Below are 17817 nucleotides of genomic sequence, written 5' to 3' on the forward strand. Positions count from 1 at the left end.
CTAGCAGCAATAGAAATTCACCAAGACAATGGTTACTTAAACAAAAATATTTTTAATTTTCTTCACCCATAAGAATAAAATCAATATTTAACTTGTTACTATTAACTTAACCTAACTTTAACCCCCTTCTAATTCTAAGCACACATGTATGTAATGTGTATGTGTTCAGGAAAGTTCTTTGTTTCACTGTCCAATCATTCACTTTTCACTTCTCCAAATTCACTGGTATCAGGTAATTTTCCATATTGTGCACAAAATTTAACAATTATGACCTTCACCAGGCTCCTGGTGCTTGAACTTAACTTAAATTTCGGAGAGAGATATTTGTTGTTTGTCGCGCGAGCGCACACACACACACACACACACACACACACACACACACACACACACACACAGAAACAGATCTTCTTCAATTAGCCACTTCAGTGTCTTGCCGAAGAAATATGCCCCCTTGTTTGTTTTTGCAAAAGTTAACCTTTTCTTCCAGGTTACAAAGAGTTCTTTCTTCATTTTCCTCTATTTCAGGAGAAACACAATAACCAGCCAAAGTCTCTGTAATTGACAACAGAGATTTAGAACAGGCTGAACTCAGAACTCAAAGCCCGCCTTCAAATGGGGTCTTGCAGCAGGTCTGCAAACTTGCAGTCTTCAACACCAACTGCTCCATCAAACATTTCTCTCTCTCTCCCCAAAGATAGGCATGTTTTTTTCTCTCTGCAAAACCACATGATCCCTCTTAGAACAACAGATTTCAACCAGAAATTTGGATTGCTGGCAGCAGTTTAGCAATAAAAGATTAATCAGTTTCTGAGCCTGGACATCTGTTCCTACATGCTGTTCCTTTAAAGACAATAGTCTATTTCAATTCTACAACATCAGTCCAATTTACACTTACTTGTAAAGTCTTCACAGGCACACCATAGTTTCTGTAAAGTCAATGGCAGACATGGAGTCTACACTTAAGCATAGCTCTTGCATTTTAAATGAGATGTAGAATGTAAACTAATCCCTAAATCACGATCTAGCCTTACCCCTTAAGATATATTTTATTCCATAATTGTATTAACTTATTCCATAACAGTACGACAACATCATCATCTATAAATAGTGGGTTGTAGAAAAAGGGGTGATGAGTCAGTATACAGGAGTGAGATTGAAAACTTGGCTGAATGGTGCACCAACAACAACCTTGATATCACCAAAACCAAGAAGATGATTGTTGACTTCAGGAAAGGAAACCCAGAGGTGTATGATACATCAGAAGTGGAGAGGGTGAGCAAAATTAAGTTCTTGAGAGTCACAATCTTGGAGGATTCACTAAGAACATCATGAAAAAAGCATGTCAGTGAGGGAGATTAATATGGAATCATAAACCCTGGCAAATTTCTACAGGTGTTTATACTGGAAAGTGTGCTGGTCTGAAATGGGGACACCAATATCCCTGAACGTAAAGCCATGCAAAAGGTATTGGGCACAGCCCAGGACAACACAGGCAAACCCTCACCACCACCAAGAACATCTACAGAGAATGCTACTATCGGAGAGCAGCAGCAATCATCAAGGATCCATACCACCCAGCGCATGCTCTGTTCTCACTGCTACAAAACTCTCACAACCAGGTTCAGGAACAGCTGCTGCCCCTCCACCATCAGATTCCTCAACAACAAACTCAAAGAGAGACTAATTTAAGGACTCTTACTTTAGCACTATATTGTTTTTTTCTCTCTCTCTCTGCATTGCAGTCAGTTTGTTCACATTTATTAATTTGTTTGTTTACACATGTACATTGAATACAAACTTTTTTGCACTAGCAATAAGGAGTAATTCTGCCACACCCAAAGGAAAAAGAATCTCAAGGTTGTGCATGATGCAATGTATGTACTCTGTTATGGGCCCAGAGGACCCCAAACCTCAGCAGCAATAGAAATTCCCCAAGTCAAATGGTTACTTAAACAAAAGTTGCCTTTAATTATCTTTAAACATGAAAACAGGATCAAACTTTAACATTACTATTAAATTAACTTAACCCCCTTCTAATTCTAAGCATATGTGTATGTAATGTGTGTATAAGTTCAGAAAAGTTCTTTGATTCACAGTCCAATCTCACTTCTCACTCCACCAAGTTCACTGGTATCAGGCAATTTTTATACTGTGCACAGAATTTAACATTTATGAATTTCACCAGGCTTTGGTGCTTGAAATGTAAATGGTTACTGCTCAGGAAGATTCTTGTCAGTTTTCAGAGATAGATTTGTTGTTCGTTGAACACAAACTGATTCCTTCTGATCAGCCACTTTAGTGTCTTGCCGAAGAAACTTGCCCTATCAGGGTTTTCCAGATGATAACCTCTTTCAGGTCATCATGGAATTCCTTTTTCAAGTGAAACATTATACAACCAGACCTTTCCTCTTGTATGGACCACAAAGACTTTAAACAGGCTCACAACCTATCTTCAAAATGGGGTTTTTCCACAAGCTTGCCAGCTTGTCATGTTCCAGTCCCAGCTGCTGCTGTACTGTAAAACTGTAGAACTGAATTCTCTCTCTCTCTCTTTCGCACACACAGAGGAAAGCCTGTTTGAGTCTCTCTACTTGCAAAACCATATGACCTTTCTAGAATAGCAAACTGCATTCAGACAGACTATGGCCCCTGAACCTAATCTTCTGAGTTCATTCATCTGTTGTTTTCCAAAACAGTAATCCATTACTCCACAGCATGTCCAATTAACATCTACTTGTAAAGTCTTTATAGACATTCTTCAAAGTTTTTGCAAAGGCACCCGGAGCCTGGACTGTCTAGCTTGACCAGAGCTCTGGAATTTTAAATGAGATCTGTTTTGAAGTGTTTGTATTTGTTTGTGACCTACACTGTTAAAAAAACCCACAATTTATCTTCCAAAAACTTATCTATACATAATATAAAATATAACATAATCTGTCACAGAACTCTATTTTAAAACTCTATTGTTTTTTTGTGAAGACTTATAATGAATCATCAATGTCAATACCAAATATTCAAGGAATCATCACACTTCCTTGAATAGAATAAATGGAATGACTTCTGTAAGACAAAGCAGTCACCTTGATCCAAACACCAAAACTCACTTGAACTCCAAAAGCCAACAGATAAATATTGCTGCAATTGTTTATCATCTTCAGTGGCAGTGTAAAGTACAGTTCCATCCCAAACCGTGACTGATTGAGTTGTTGAGCTCTAGAAATTCCTTAAGCAGAGATGAACTCATCAGGTCAAACAACATCAATTGAGAGAAATAGTCAACGGGACCCTTTATTGACATACAAATAGTTGGTATAAATTTACCCTTTGAATTGTCACTGGACACCAGAGTTGTTTCCTACGTTTGAAGAAGATAGCCAAAGAGAAAACATTTTCAAAGAAGTTCAAAATATTTCACAGCTATCAAATGTTGCCACTGTTAAGTGTGACATCAAACCTTCATTGTGACTTCTACATGACTTCCAAAATTCATGGTCATGCAGGATTTTTATTCCCAACATACTTTAGCTCCAATGAAAAGCTGAAGGAGCTCAACAGATCAGACAGCAACTTCAGGTGGAAGTGGTCAGTCAACATTTGAAGTATCAATAAATGATCCCAAACCAAAATGTCGACTGACCATTTCTACCCTTTGATGCTGCTTGACCCACTGAGTACCTCCAGCTTCTCATTACTTGCTCAAAATTGCAGCATCTGCAGTTTTTATGTTTTTTGTACTTCAAGCTCCCTTTTGTTATTTTCTAGTTTTTGGTTATTTGGCACAAGAGTTCATTATGACCCGATAATATAACATTTGATTCAGATCAACTCCATTCATTTCACTTGAAAGTGAATTTTGAAGCTGGAGCCGACTGATACAAAGAAACACACACTTCTAGTGTGGGAGGTTAAGCTCTGAGATTTATTGAGGCTGGAAAGGCTCCTTTTATACAGTTGGAGTCCCCGATGTTTGTTTGATTGGCTGACATCAGCTGCATGAATAATAGTGGGCGGGAACATTCTTGCATGTGAATACCCTTCTTCCCCAGTCTGTTATTGATCTGTTAGCTGGGCAGCTTGGCCAGCGCCATTTTCGGACCGCTGGTCTTGTCCTGCTCCGCACCATGCGATGTGCCGGCTTGATCTCCACCGTGGCGGGCCGCCACAAAGAACACTTTTTGCGAGTGTCATTCATGCAGAATTCATGGCTTACCATCTAAAATGACTGCAAATTATTCTGGTTAAGTTTGCAGAAAGTCTGAATAGCTCTCCAAAATTCCAAGAAAATGTAAGCAGTTTTTATGTGCATGTGTACAGAGATAGATAAGAATACTCACTAGAACCTAAACAACATTTCAGCCAAGGCAACATTGAGGATACTACAATTATTTACACTGCAGGATAATTTGGAAAGCATTCAAAAATAGCCACAGGAATCACAAACTGCCAATTGCTTCCAATGGAAACAACATCCCAGCGACAAGCTGCTGGCTGATTGAAATAATTGCTGCATGCAGCCAGTGCTTATTGCACCGTTCATTGGCTTAGCACCACAGCAGGGCTCATAATTTGATGAATAAGTAGCACCATGCTCAATGTAACCTCTTGTCTTTTAATGTCTCTGCCCTTTCACTTCCTCCTTTCTTATTATCACACAGAGGGAAACCATTCAGCCCGTGAGGTCCATGCCATCTCACAGCATGAAAATCCAACTTGTACCTTCCCATCTCTTTTCATTTCTCTATAAACTCTCTTCCTTTTCGATGCCCATCAAGTCCAGGTAGATTATTTTTGCTTTGCAATACACAAATGTGGTGAAACGACTATTGTGTATGTAAACGATATGACCTTTTATGTTTGACCCTGCTCTCACTGGCCGCTGGTGACTCCTCCCCTTTATAAAGGTTGTCATGCCACAACCCTGCTCCCAGTTCAAGCCAGGGTCAGTGTGAACCAGCAACACAAAGGATGCTGTCCATCTCTTGCTAATAAAAGCCTTCAGTTCCAGTAACTTCAGTCTTTGCGTAATTGATCGTGTATCAACAAGGTATCATTTTCAGAAGCCAATTAACCTTGTGACATGGGAAGAAGCTGTAGCTTACTATGGTCACCATGATCACTTAAAACTCCACACAAATTAAAATAGGTGGAAAGGCAAGAGGTTCAAGATTCAATTTATTGTCAAAGTAGTAAAACAGGGTCACATGAATTTTTTTTCACCTGCTGCAAGGCAGATTCACCACCAGCAGGAATTGCCTAATTGTGACTCTGCAGTGGGATGTAAATGATTGAGTGACAAGACAAAAATTTTGCTTAATGTGGGCAATTGTGAAGATCATGTATTCAAAACCCCACTTTTGCTTCAACTGCTGAACAAAAGGAGTTGCTGGAACATGGATAATTGAGAATGGTTGGGGGGTGGGCAGTGGGGGGGGGGGGGGGGGGGGTTGGAATCAAGGAAGCTTACATGTGGGACTTGGACAACAGGAGTGCAAATCTGAGCCTAAAATAAAAGCATAAAAACTGAGAGATATTCGAGTGCATGCACAGGCTCATGTGCGGTTTTGATCTCCAATCATTTTGGATTATTCCAACTAGCCATTTTCAGTGGGGGCCCTACAGTGTAATGTGACACTGTTTTATTACTATGAAAATAAATTGAATCTTGAATCTCTTGCCCTTCTACCTATTTAATTCAAGTAAATGTTTTCTTTACACCTCATAACATAAATATTTTGTTTTAGTCAGTTGGTGAAAAGTATGGAAGAAAACAAAATTTGATTGCTGCACAGGGAAGGGGACTCATAAACTTCAGACAAACTTTCAACTTCCAAGTGGAGCCATAGCCAACGAAAGGTTGAGAAAGGTTAGTCTAGACAATGAGCCAAAATCTCTCTTTATTGAGTCTGTGGCATCCCATGTTAAATAAAGTCACCTATAGGCCACTTCCATTCCACCAAATGAAACTGTTTCCTAGAATATTAAGACCATCATGTATAGCCTCAACAGCATCAAATCTAAACATCAATTCTCTTTTGACTCATTCCACTTTCATCAAGTCAAAGGGGCAGCCAGGGTACCCAAGTGCACCCCAGCTGTGCCTGCCTTTTATTGGCAATGTGAAGCAATCCATGCTACAAGCCTGCACAGACAAGGTTCCTCAACTCTTCCTCTGCTTCATTGATGACTACTTCGGTGATGCCTCATACATCCACAGTAAACTCTCGATTTTATCCACTTTGCTGCCAACTTTGTCCCTAACCTCTAATTCACTTGGTCTATCTCAGGCAACACTTTCTCATTTTTTGCTCCTCTCTCTCCAACTTGGGAGACAAACTCTCAAAATACATTTTCTCCAAACTCACCAACTCCAACAGCTACCTCAACTATACCTTTCACACCATTCCCTGTAAAGATTCCATTTCTTTCTCACAATTCCTCAGTCTCCATCACATCTGCTCTTAGGACAAGGTCTTCCATTCCAGATCAACTGAGATGTCCTCCTTCTTCCAAAAACTTGGCTTCCCCTGTACCACCATTAATTTGGCCCTCAGCCGCATATCCTCCATTACGTGCACATCTGCCTTGGCCTCCTCTGCCTCAACAAGCAGACAGGATTCCTCATCTTCACCTACTACCCCACCAGCCTCCACATCCAACACATCCTCCTCCACCATTTTGCCACTTGATCCCACCAGCAGGCACATTTTCCCCTTTCCTCCCATCTTCTCCCCTCTCTGCTTTCCACAGAGACTGTTCCCTCTGTGACTCCCTTGTCTACTTGTCCCTCCCCACCAATCATCCCCTTGGCACCTACCCCTGTGACTGCAAGAAATGTTACACTTGCACCCACACCTCCTCCCTCACCACCAGTAGGGACCCCAGACAGTCCCTACAAGTGAAGCACACTTGTTAAAATAAAAACAATGCTGGAGAAACCCAGCAGGTAAAACAGCGTGCTTTAATTAGCAAAGATGAAGATACATAACCAATGTTTTGGGCTTGAGCCTTTCATCAAGGTATGAACAAAATATAAGCAGGTGCCTTAAAAAAAATGGTGGGGAGGGGAGAGGCAGAAGAGAAGCACGGGCTTGTGGTCAGTGAACACCCTGAATTGCCAGCCTTCCAAAAAGGAACAGAAATGTCTCACTGCCAGGTACAGTGCTAATAGCTCCCAGTTGAAATCGCTGTATTTGAGATCTGGGGATGGGGGGCGGAGAGGTTACCACTGGCCCTGGCCCTCAATGAGTTGTTGTAGCACGCCCCCTATGCTGCGCTGGAGGCATCGATAGTTAAGAGTGGTAGGTGCCTCCAGTCTGGAGTGGACCAGGAGTGTGCCATGGCCTAGCATGTCTTTGGCACTCTGGAATGCCCAGGAGGATTCCTCATAGAAACATAGAAGATAGGAGCAGGAGTAGGTCATTCGACCCTTCGAGCCTGCTCCGCCATTCAACCAGATCATGGCTGATCTTAAAGTTCAGTACCCCGTCCCCGCCTTCTCTCTGTAATCCCTAATTCGCTTATACTGAAGAAATATATCTAATTCCCTCTTAAATATATTTAATGAACCTGCCTCTACTGCCCTCTATGGCAATGAATTCCACAGATTCACCACCCTCTGGGTCAAGGAATTCCTCCTCATCTCGGTCCTAAATGTTTGCCTATTATCCTCAAACCATGGCCCTGGGTTCTGGATTTTCCCATCATTGGAAACATCCCATCTGCACCCATTCTGTCCAGTCCTGCCAGAATTTTATATGTCTCTATGAGATCCCCTCTCAATCTTCTAAACTCCAGCGAGTACAATCCCAATTTGCGCAATCTTTCCTCATAAGTCATTCCTGCCATTCCAGGTATCAGCCTGGTGAATCACCTCTGCACTCCCTCCATTGCAAGAACATCCTTCCTTAGATAAGGTGACCAAAACTGCACACAATACTCCAGGTGGGGTCTCACCAAGGCCCTGTACAGCTGCAGTAAGGAATCCTTGTCCCTATACTCAAACCCTCTTGATATGAAGGCCAACATACCATTTGCCTTTTTAACCGCCTTCAGAGAATGGTGTACAAGTACCCCTAGGTCTCTCTGCACTTCCCCATCTCTTAATCTATTGCCATTCAAATAGTAATCTGCCCTCCGGTTTGTATTACCAAAGTGGATAACCTCACATTTATCCACAGTAGTGCATTTGCCACGTATCTGCCCAGTCCCTCAATTTATCCAAATCACACTGGAGCTTCCTGACCCCCCTCTTCCGTGCACACAACCCCTCCTAGCTTAGTGTCATCTGCAAATTTGGAGATATTACATCCAATCCCCTCATCCAGATCATTAATGTAAATTGTGAACAGCTGGGGTCCCAGTACAGATCCCTGTGGCACCCCACTGGTCACCGCCTGCCACTCAGAAAACGAGCCATTTATCCCAACTCTCTGTCTTCTACCTGCCAGCTAGTTTTCAATCCACATCAATACTTTGCCCCCAATCCCATGAGCCTTGATTTTGTAAGCCAGTCGTTTATGCGGGACCTTATCGAAGGCCTTTTGGAAGTCCAGGTACACCACATCCACTGGCTCTCCTCCATCTAATTTACCTGTCACCATCTCAAAGAATTCCAATAGATTTGTCAAGCACGATTTACCTTTTGTAAATCCATGTTGACTCTGTCCGATCCCTTCTCTGCTAGTCATATGCTCCGCTATTACATCCTTAATAATGGATTCCATCATTTTGCCCACTACTGATGTAAGGCTCACCAGCCTATAATTCCCCGCTTTTTCTCTACCTCCCTTTTTAAATAGTGGGGTAGCATTAGCTACCCTCCAATCCATGGGTACTGATCCTGAGTCTATCGAGTTCTGGAAAATAATTCTTAAAGCATCTGCTATCTGAATGGCCACTTCCTTAAGTACCCTAGGATGTAGATTATCAGGCCCTTGGGATTTATCTGCCTTCAATCTCATCAATTTCCCCAAGACCATGTCCTTAGAGATACTGATTTCTTTCAGTTCTTCCCTTGCATTAGTCTCTATGTTTCCCAACATCCTTGGGAGGTTATTTGTATCCTCTCTTGTAAAAACAGAACTAAAGTAAGAATTTAATTGGTCTGCCATTTCCTTATTCCCCATTATATATTCCCCTGATTCCGACTGCAAGGGACCTACTCTGGATTTCACCAATCTTTTCCTCTTGACATATTTATAAAAGCTTTTGCAGTCAGTTTTTATATTTGCCGCAAGCTTACTTTTGTAATTTATTTTTGCTCTCTTGATTAATCCCTTTGTCCTCCTTTGATGCATCTTGAACTGTTCCCAGTCTTCGGTTGTGGTACTTTTTTTGGCCAATTGATATGCTCTCTCTTTGGACCTAATGCTGTCTCTAATTTCCCTTGTTATCCACGGTTGAGTCACCTTTTTTGGTTTATTTTTATGCCAAACCGGTATAAACGATTTTTGCAATTTCTCCATTAGATCTGTGAATGCTTTCCATTGTCTATCCACAGTCAACTCCCCCATAAACACCACCCAATCAATCTTACTCAACACTCGTCTAATACCATCATAATTCCCTTTATTTAAATTCAGGATCTTAGTCTCGGTTTTAATTTCATCACTCTCCATGTCGAGTGAGAATTCGATCATATTGTGATGGCTCCTACCCAAAGGGCCTCGTACAACAAGATTGTTGATTAGCCCCTTATCATTGCATAATACCCAATCTAAAATGGCCTGCTCCGGAGTTGGTTCCTTGACATATTGGTCTAGATAACCGTCCCATAAACATTCAAGGAATTCCTCCTCCTCTAGTCCAATCTATATGCAAATTAAAGTCTCCCATGATGACACCTGTTCCCTTATTGCACGCTTTTCTAATTTCTCTTTTAATGCCTTCCCTTACCTCTACACTACTATTTGGAGGCCTATATACCACCCCCACTAACGTTTTCCGCCCCTTGCTATTTCTCAGTTCTACCCATATAGATTCCGCATCTTCTGAGTTAATATCCTTCCTGTCAATCGTGTCGGTCCCTTCTCTCACCATCAATACTACCCCATCCCCTTTTCTTTCTTGCCGATCCCTCCTAAATATCGTATACCCCAGGATGTTAAGTTCACAGGCTTGCCCACCCTGCAGCCATGTTTCTGTTTGTGTCAATTCTGTAATCACAATCAAATCATATTTGTTTATCTCAATTTCCACAAGCAATGTCTTTTGCCTTGCCAGTCATCAGTGCAGAGGGGGCGCATAATGCATGCCACTGCCAGTATGAACCTGTGGTAAATGTTTATCATACCGGCAAATTCTTGTAGCCCTTTTATCGTGTGTGGCTTAGCAAAATGCCAGACCACCTCAACCTTCTCTGGGAGGGGTGTGGCCCCGTGCTTGTTAATCCTGTGCCCCAGGAAATCGATGGTGTCCAGACCGACCTGGCACTTAGCAGGGTTGATGGTCAGCCAAACCCACTCAGATGGATGCAAAGTTGTCTCAGGTGGGTGACATAGTCCTTGCAGCTGTAGCTGGGGATGAAGATATCTTCCTATAGATGAACATAAATAAGAGGTCCCAGCTCACTGCTTCCATCAGCTGCTGAAAAGTTTGTGACACATTCTTTAGACCAAAGGGTAAGCAGAGAAACTCAAACAAACCAAAGGGGATTATGATTGGCATCTTGGGGACATCCTGGGGGTGAACTGGGATTTGGTGTTACCCCCGTATGAGGTCCACCTTTGAGAACACCCATGCTCCGTGCAGGTTGGCAGCAAAGCCTTGGATATGGGACACGGGGTATCTGTCAGGCGTGGTGACCTCATTGAGGCGGCAGTAGTCACTGCATATTACCGTGAGGGTAAAGGTCCATGTAAAGCAGCTGTTGCTGAAATGAAGGGGGATGATGCAGGTCCAAAATATTTGAACGGAGGAGCTGTTGGCTGCCCTCAGTGCTGGGCCCTGCTTGCCGCTGGGGTTTTCGAGGCCTGTGGGGCCTATCTCGGTGCTCGTGTTGACCAGGAAGCGCCAGCCCGACAGTGAGTTGCAGACATGGAGGAGGCTATCACATGGGCCAACTGCCACAGCTATCAACAGAGGCCATGTCCGTTGGCCAGGGCATTTCCCAAAATCCCACAGGGTGGGTGACATCAATGGGACTCCACACCCCATCGCTGATGGTAATAGCATAACTGTCCTAGGGTATTCACTTGCCTCTCCGCTGGCCTTGATCTCACCGGGAGTTGTTCATGGGGCTTGCTGTTATGGTCTACAACAGCGCTGGTGTCCTTCTTCACTCTCCAGAGCACGTCTGCCTGGGCAGCGACTCTCCGAGGGTTGCTGAAGTCCTCATCTGTGAGAAAGAGCCATATATCCTCAGGCAGCTGCTCCAGAAAGATCTGTTCAAAGAGAAGGAAAGGCTTGTGGCCCTCGGTTAGAGCAAGCATCTTGCACATTAGGGCAGACGGGGCCCTGAAGCCCATCTGTCCATATGCAGCAATCAGACGGCGCACTCGTATTGGAAAAAACCCAAATATGTGGGTTAGTAGCTCTTTGAAGGCCACGTATTTGCATTGCTCCGGAGGCTGCCATAGGAAATCTACGACCCTTGCTGTTGTATCCTGATCGAGGGCACTCACGATGTAGAAGTAGTGGGTGTTGTTGGCGGCGATGTGGAAAATCTGGAAATGAGCCTCAGCCTGCTCGAATCACACATGAGGCTGCGACACCCAGAAGGTTGGAAGTCTGAGAGAGACTGCATGGATGGTCGCTGGCTCCGCTTAATTCATCATCTTCAGGTCCAACTGCTGGTTGGACCTGTTGAGGTCATCAATGTAGCATATGTGCTACATGAGTGTGGATAAGAACAACATGCTCATGAAAGCCTTGGAAAACTAGACTGATTTATTGCTCTGGCCATCACATTTATTTGGGCCCCTAGCACTAACATCAGGGCTCCAGATCATTGGAGCGCTGGTCTCAGGTTGGCTGGCATTCCCACCAGAGTTCCCGATCTTCGTGCCATGTGGAGGTCACCTGAAATTATGGCTGGCGTTATCCCCGGATCTGGCCAAATGTCGGTCATTTTGCTGGCCAGTCTGTGTCTCCATGTGCAGGCCACTACATGGGCATAAATGTAGCACTTCCTGCGGTCACGGGAAAGGTGCCAAGGGGGAGATTAGTGGGAAGAGATGAGTGGAAGAGGGAGTCACAAAGGAAGTAGACCTATGGAAGGAGGTGAGGGAAGAAGGGAAGAGCTGTCTGGTGGCAGGATCACATTGTAGATGATGGAAATTATGGAGGTTAATATGTTGAATGTGTGATAGGTGAGGATAAGGGAAATCCTGTTCTTGTAACATCTCGGGGCAGAGGGGACCAGGCCAGAAATGGATGAGATGTGGGAAATGGCTGCGTTGATGGCGACAGATGGGAAGCCATATTTTATGAAGAAAAAAGACATCTTGAATGATCTGGAATGGAAGATCTCATCTTGGGAGCCGATGCAATGGTGATGGAGGAATTGAAAGAGAGTAATGGAATCCTTACAGGGGACTGGGTGTGATGAAGTGAAATCAAGGTAATTGTGGGAGTTGGTGGGTTTGTAGAAAATGCATCTCTTGAGATGGTGACAGAGAGATCAAGAAAGCTGAAAGTTTTGCCAGAGATGAACCAAGTGAATTTGAGGTTGGGGTGGAAGTTAGCAGCAAAATTAATAAAGTTGATGAGCTCATTATGGCTCCATGAGGCAGCACCAATGTACAGAGGAAGAGATGAGGAGCCTTGCCTGTGTAGGCTTTTAGTATGGATCGCTCCACAGAGTCAAAAGAAAAAAGGCACTCATAGCTGGGTCACATCTGATTTCTCCTTTGACTTGGAGAAAGTGGGATGAGTTAAAGGAGAAGATATTGAGGGTGAGGACATGTTCTGCCAGGTGATGGTGGAGGGCAACTGGTTTGGTCTGTTGCTAAGAAAGAAATGAAGGGCTTAAGACCTTCTTATGGGGCATGGAGGTGTATCAAGATTCAACATCCATAGTGAAAATGAGGTGATCAAGTTCAGAGAACTTGAAGTAATTGAAGAGATAGAGGGGGCATGTAAAATATCAAGGACGTAAGTGGGGAAGGTCCAGACCGGAGGTGGGGAATTGGAGTTGAAGTAAGTTGATACTAGTTTGGTGGGGCAGGAGCATGCAGAAACAATTGGACAACCTAGATAAATGGGTTTGAGTATCTTGGGTAGGAGCTAAAACCGGACAGTGCAGGGGTGGGAAACATAGGAGGGAGATGTCCAGAAGTGATTCTTATGATGGTACGTGAGACAGTATCTTGACATTGTTTGGTGGGTTCCTGTTGAAGGGGTAAGTAAGAGGTGTCTGAGACCTGTTGTCTGGCCATGGACAGATCTGACTTCACTTGTTAATCTGCAGGGGTCATCTCTAACATCAGATGGTCCCCTTGACATCAAAAAGACTGGACAGAGCCTGGGAGATCATTTTGTGCAGCATCTTAACTCTGTCCGCCTCAATAGTGGGGATCTCCCTGTGGGAACCCATTCAATTTCCCACCCCACTCCCATGCTGGCATGTCTATCCATGGCCAATGCACTGCCAGACTGAGACCACTTGCAAATTGGAGGAACAACACCTCATATTCTGTCTGGGCACTCTCAAACTGGATCAGAACAAGAATCAGATTTATTATCATTATGTGCCATGAAATTTGTTGCTCTGCAGCAGCAGTAGGTTGCAGAACAAGGTGCAAAAATTACAATTATGTAACGACAAACATTATAAATAAATAAACAAATAATTGGGCAGCACTGTTAGCATACTGGTTAATGTAATGCTGTTGCAGCGCTAGCAATCAGGACTGGAGTTTGAATCCTGCACTGTCTGTAAGGAGTTGGTACATTCTCTGTGTCTGCATGGGTTTTCTCAGGGGGGCTCCAGATTCCTCCCATTGTTCAAAAGTCAATTTGGTGTAATTGGGCGACACTGGTTCATAGGCTGAAATGGCTGGTTACCATGCTGTATGTCTAAATAGATAGACCAATAAATTTAGATAGATAAATAATTATCTGAATAATAGTTAAATAAATAAACAAACAAAAAATCCAAAAGGAGAAAATGTGAGGTAGTGTCCATAGGTTCATTGTCTGTTCAGAAATTTGATGGTGGAGGGGAAGAAGCTGTTCTTGTAACATTGAGTGTATGTCTTCAGGTTCATGACCGTCCTCCTTGATGGCAGAGAAATGAGAAAGAGACATGACATGGTTCATAAGGGTCCTTGATGATAGATGCTGTTTTATTGAAACACCACCTACTTAAGATGTCTTTAATGGAGAGAAGACTAATGCCCCTAACAGCACCGGCCGAGTTCACAACTCTCTGTAGCCTATTTCTGCCCTTTGCATTGACACTTCCATACCAGAGAATGATATAGCCTATCAGAATACTCTCCACAGTATACTTGTGTCAATTTGCAGGTTTTTGATGATATACCAAATCTCCTCAAACTCCTAATGAAATTAAGCTGCTGGTGTGCCTTCTTCATAATTGCATCGACATGATGGCCCCAGGATAGGTCTTAAGAGATGTTGACATCCAGGAATTTGAAGTTCTTTACCCTGTCCACTGCTGACCCCTCAATGAGGACTGGTTTGTGTTCTCCTGGTTTCCCCTTCCTGAAGTTAGCAATCATTTCCTTAATTTTACAAGTGTTGACTGCAAGGGGTTGTTGTGACACCACTCAACTAGCTGATCTGTCTCACTCCTGTCATCTTCCTCATTGCAATCTGCATTTTTGCCAATGATCATGATGTCATCAGGTCATTTGTAGATGGCTTTTTAATTGTGCCTCGCCACAAAATCATGGGTGTAGAGAGGAGTAGACCAGTAGGCTAAGCAAGCAGTCTTGAGTTGCATTTGTGTTGATTGTCAGTGAGGAGGAGAGGTTGTAACGGATCTGCACGGACTGTGGTTACTGATGAGGAAGTCAAGGATCCAGTTGCAGATGGAGGGAAGTGCAGAGGTCCAGGTTCTGAAATTTGATGGCCGGTAAAGAGGAGATAATGGTGTTGAAAGATGAACTATAATCAATGAAAATACCTGATGGAGGTATTGCTGTTGTCCAGGTGATCCAGGGCTGAGTGGAGAGCCATTGAGGTTGCTTTTCCTGTTGAACAATTGTGGCTGTAGGCAAATTGCATTGGATCTAGGTCATTGCTTAGATGAGAGTTAATTCTGGCCATGGTCAACCTCTCAAAGCATTTCATTACAGTAGATGTGAGTGATACAGGGTGATGGTCATTACAGCAGCTCACCCTGCTCTTCTGGGTACCAGTATCATTGATGTCCTTTTGGAGCAGGTGGGAAGGTCTGACTCCAACAGTGAGAGTTTGGAAATGTCAGATGGCACTAACATTGACTTCTCCAGTTTCCGTTCTCTCAGCCCCAACTCTCCCCTTCCTCTATCTTTTTCTCCTTTCTTCCAGCTCTGCATTCACAGAGCCAGCTCCTCCCCTGAACAATTCTCAACTTTCCTTTCCTGTAATCATGTTCATGCCCAATTATCATCTTTGTCTATTGGCCTGTGCTCTTACCCCTTCTCCCCCAGCCTTTTTATTCAGGCAACTGCCTGCCTTCTGCTCATACCTTTAAGGGCTCAAGCCAGAAACATTAGTTCTGTATCTTTGCCTCCTTTGGACACTGTAAGGCCTGCTGAGTTCCTCCAGCATTTTTGTGTGTCTTACATCAATTCTCCAACCATCCCTACAACCTGAGATGCTTTGACAATGGTAATGCAGCCCTGAGAGATATTACCAACACAAAATGGCCAGTTCACAGAATAAAACTGGAGTTACAGGTCAGATTTTGCCAAGAAGAATGAAGTAGTCTTACAACGTGGGATATTTAAATATTTGACTCTCTAATTCACTCTTGACATATTGCTCATCAGCACAAATGTTCGAATCCTGCAAGCTGCAAATGTACCCAATGAGGATTTCATTCTGACCTTCAAATTAAAAAAAATCCCAGTCACCATTTCAGGAGAAGGACAAACTGATCTTGCATTTCTAAAAGGTGTGATTGGCAAGGAGGATAGCAGGTTCCAGCAGAGACCTCTTCTCGATAAAATAGTTGGACCATGGTATTGCCATAACTCAACAGAAGAACAAGCACACGTTCTCATGGCTACTATCTCATGTTACCTGTTGGATTGTATTACTGTCTGAGCAAGAAAATGTAATGTCTGGTACATCTCATAGTGTGGGTAATGTAATGATTGTTGGACAGGCCACTGCCTAATTCTCTTCTTTAAAATTAACCTTCCTCTTCGTCAAAATCAAGCAAGATCAGCAATTATGATGCATCTCTGCTTTCATGCTTGCTTCTTAAGGGAACAGAATTATAATTCTACAGTTCCTGGAGACTATGTTCTTCCCGTCATTAATAATAACAGAAAAAGAACCTTCAAGGGGATGAATCCTCAGAAAGCATTTGGCAAAGATAGTGTACCTGGCTGCATCCTGAAAACCTGCGCAGCCCATTTAGTGAAGTTTGTGTATAGGTTTTCCTCACCAGTTTCAGGACAGCCATCATATTATTGCCCAACGAGAACAAGGTGTCGTGCTTTAATGACTACCAGCTGGTGGTGTTTGCACCAATCCTTGTGTTTTGAGTGGATGGTTATAGAGCAAATCAACTCCTGCCTCAGGAAGTACCCTGGACCCAATTCACTTATCACCAGAAAAGAAGATGCCACCTAACTGGCCCTTCACTCGGTGTTAGATCATCTTGACCACAGGAACATTTATGTCCAACTGTTGTTCATTAACTATAGCTCAGTTTTTAACACCAGCATATCAGCAAAACTAAAAAATAAAACAGGATCTGGGACTTTGTTCCTCCCTTTGCAAATGGATTCATTTCCTCTTGGAAAATCCCATTCGGAGAGGATTACCATCACCACTTCCTCATCATGGATCATAACACCGGGATGCCGCAAGGTGAGTGCTTAGCCCTCTGCTCTATTTCCTCTATTGCAATGTATAAATTCACTGATGGCACCATAGTTTTTGGCTGAAAAACTGGTAATGTTGGAACAGTGGATGGAGTTTGAGGATTGAGTTGTCTGGTCCCAGAACAACAATCTTGCTCTCAATGTCAGCAAAACTAAGTTGTACATTGCAGATTTCAGGAAGTGGAGGCTGAGGATACATGCAGTCCAAAACAAAAATCAGCCTGACGAAAGGTCACTGTCCTGAAACATTAACTGTTTCACTCTACAGACACCATCCAACCTGTCAAGTACTTCCAGCATTCTCAGTTTCTACTTCTTGTTGATATTAGATATCCTCCATCAGATATGCATATTCACTAATTCCCTATGCAATACCACTTTAAAGTGTTGGGTGGAAAATTTAGTAATGCTCTTCCAAGATGCACCTATTGCTGCCCTCTCAGAATAGCTCTTCTACCTGAGCAAAGAAAGGGCAAGGTGCTCGGAACTCGTCCAATTCAAGCAAGCTCTTTCATTTACCATCATACAGTCACAAACAACCTCCCCCTCCTCTCTCCCTCAACTTCCATAATATTGATTCTCCATTCCTCCAACCAAATTCACTAATCCAACTGTCCCAGGACACTGTATGTTTCGTCTTTAATATTCCTGGTTTCTCCCCTTCTGCTCCCAAGATTTACCCAACTTTTTTTGCATGCTCAGCAAATGGGAAATACGCAATGCATGCAAAGGCCATTCAGTTCTTCCTGCCCTTTGACCCTCAGGCACTGCTTATTTTTTCTATAAGCAATCTCAGAACAAAATCATTCACTTT

The 17817-nt window shown here is 43.1% G+C and overlaps 1 protein-coding gene across 27 annotated transcripts in view; it reads right to left on the bottom strand.

Moving 5' to 3' along the window:
* The window catches only part of LOC138762153 (myosin-IIIb-like), a 550501-nt gene that overhangs the window by 416063 nt on the left and 116621 nt on the right, over positions 1–17817 (bottom strand). The window contains exon 10 of one of the 27 annotated variants that reach the window (XM_069935670.1): positions 3906–4222. The exons of the other annotated variants lie outside the window; for them this stretch is intronic. Coding sequence (XP_069791771.1) covers positions 4207–4222 — 16 coding nt within the window. The 3' untranslated portion in view covers positions 3906–4206. Of the gene's footprint in view, positions 1–3905; positions 4223–17817 lie in introns of those variants that run through there. 27 annotated transcript variants of the gene reach the window in all.

Source organism: Narcine bancroftii, chromosome 4 (assembly GCF_036971445.1).
Source record: "Narcine bancroftii isolate sNarBan1 chromosome 4, sNarBan1.hap1, whole genome shotgun sequence".
Classification (NCBI taxonomy): Eukaryota; Metazoa; Chordata; class Chondrichthyes; order Torpediniformes; family Narcinidae; genus Narcine; species Narcine bancroftii.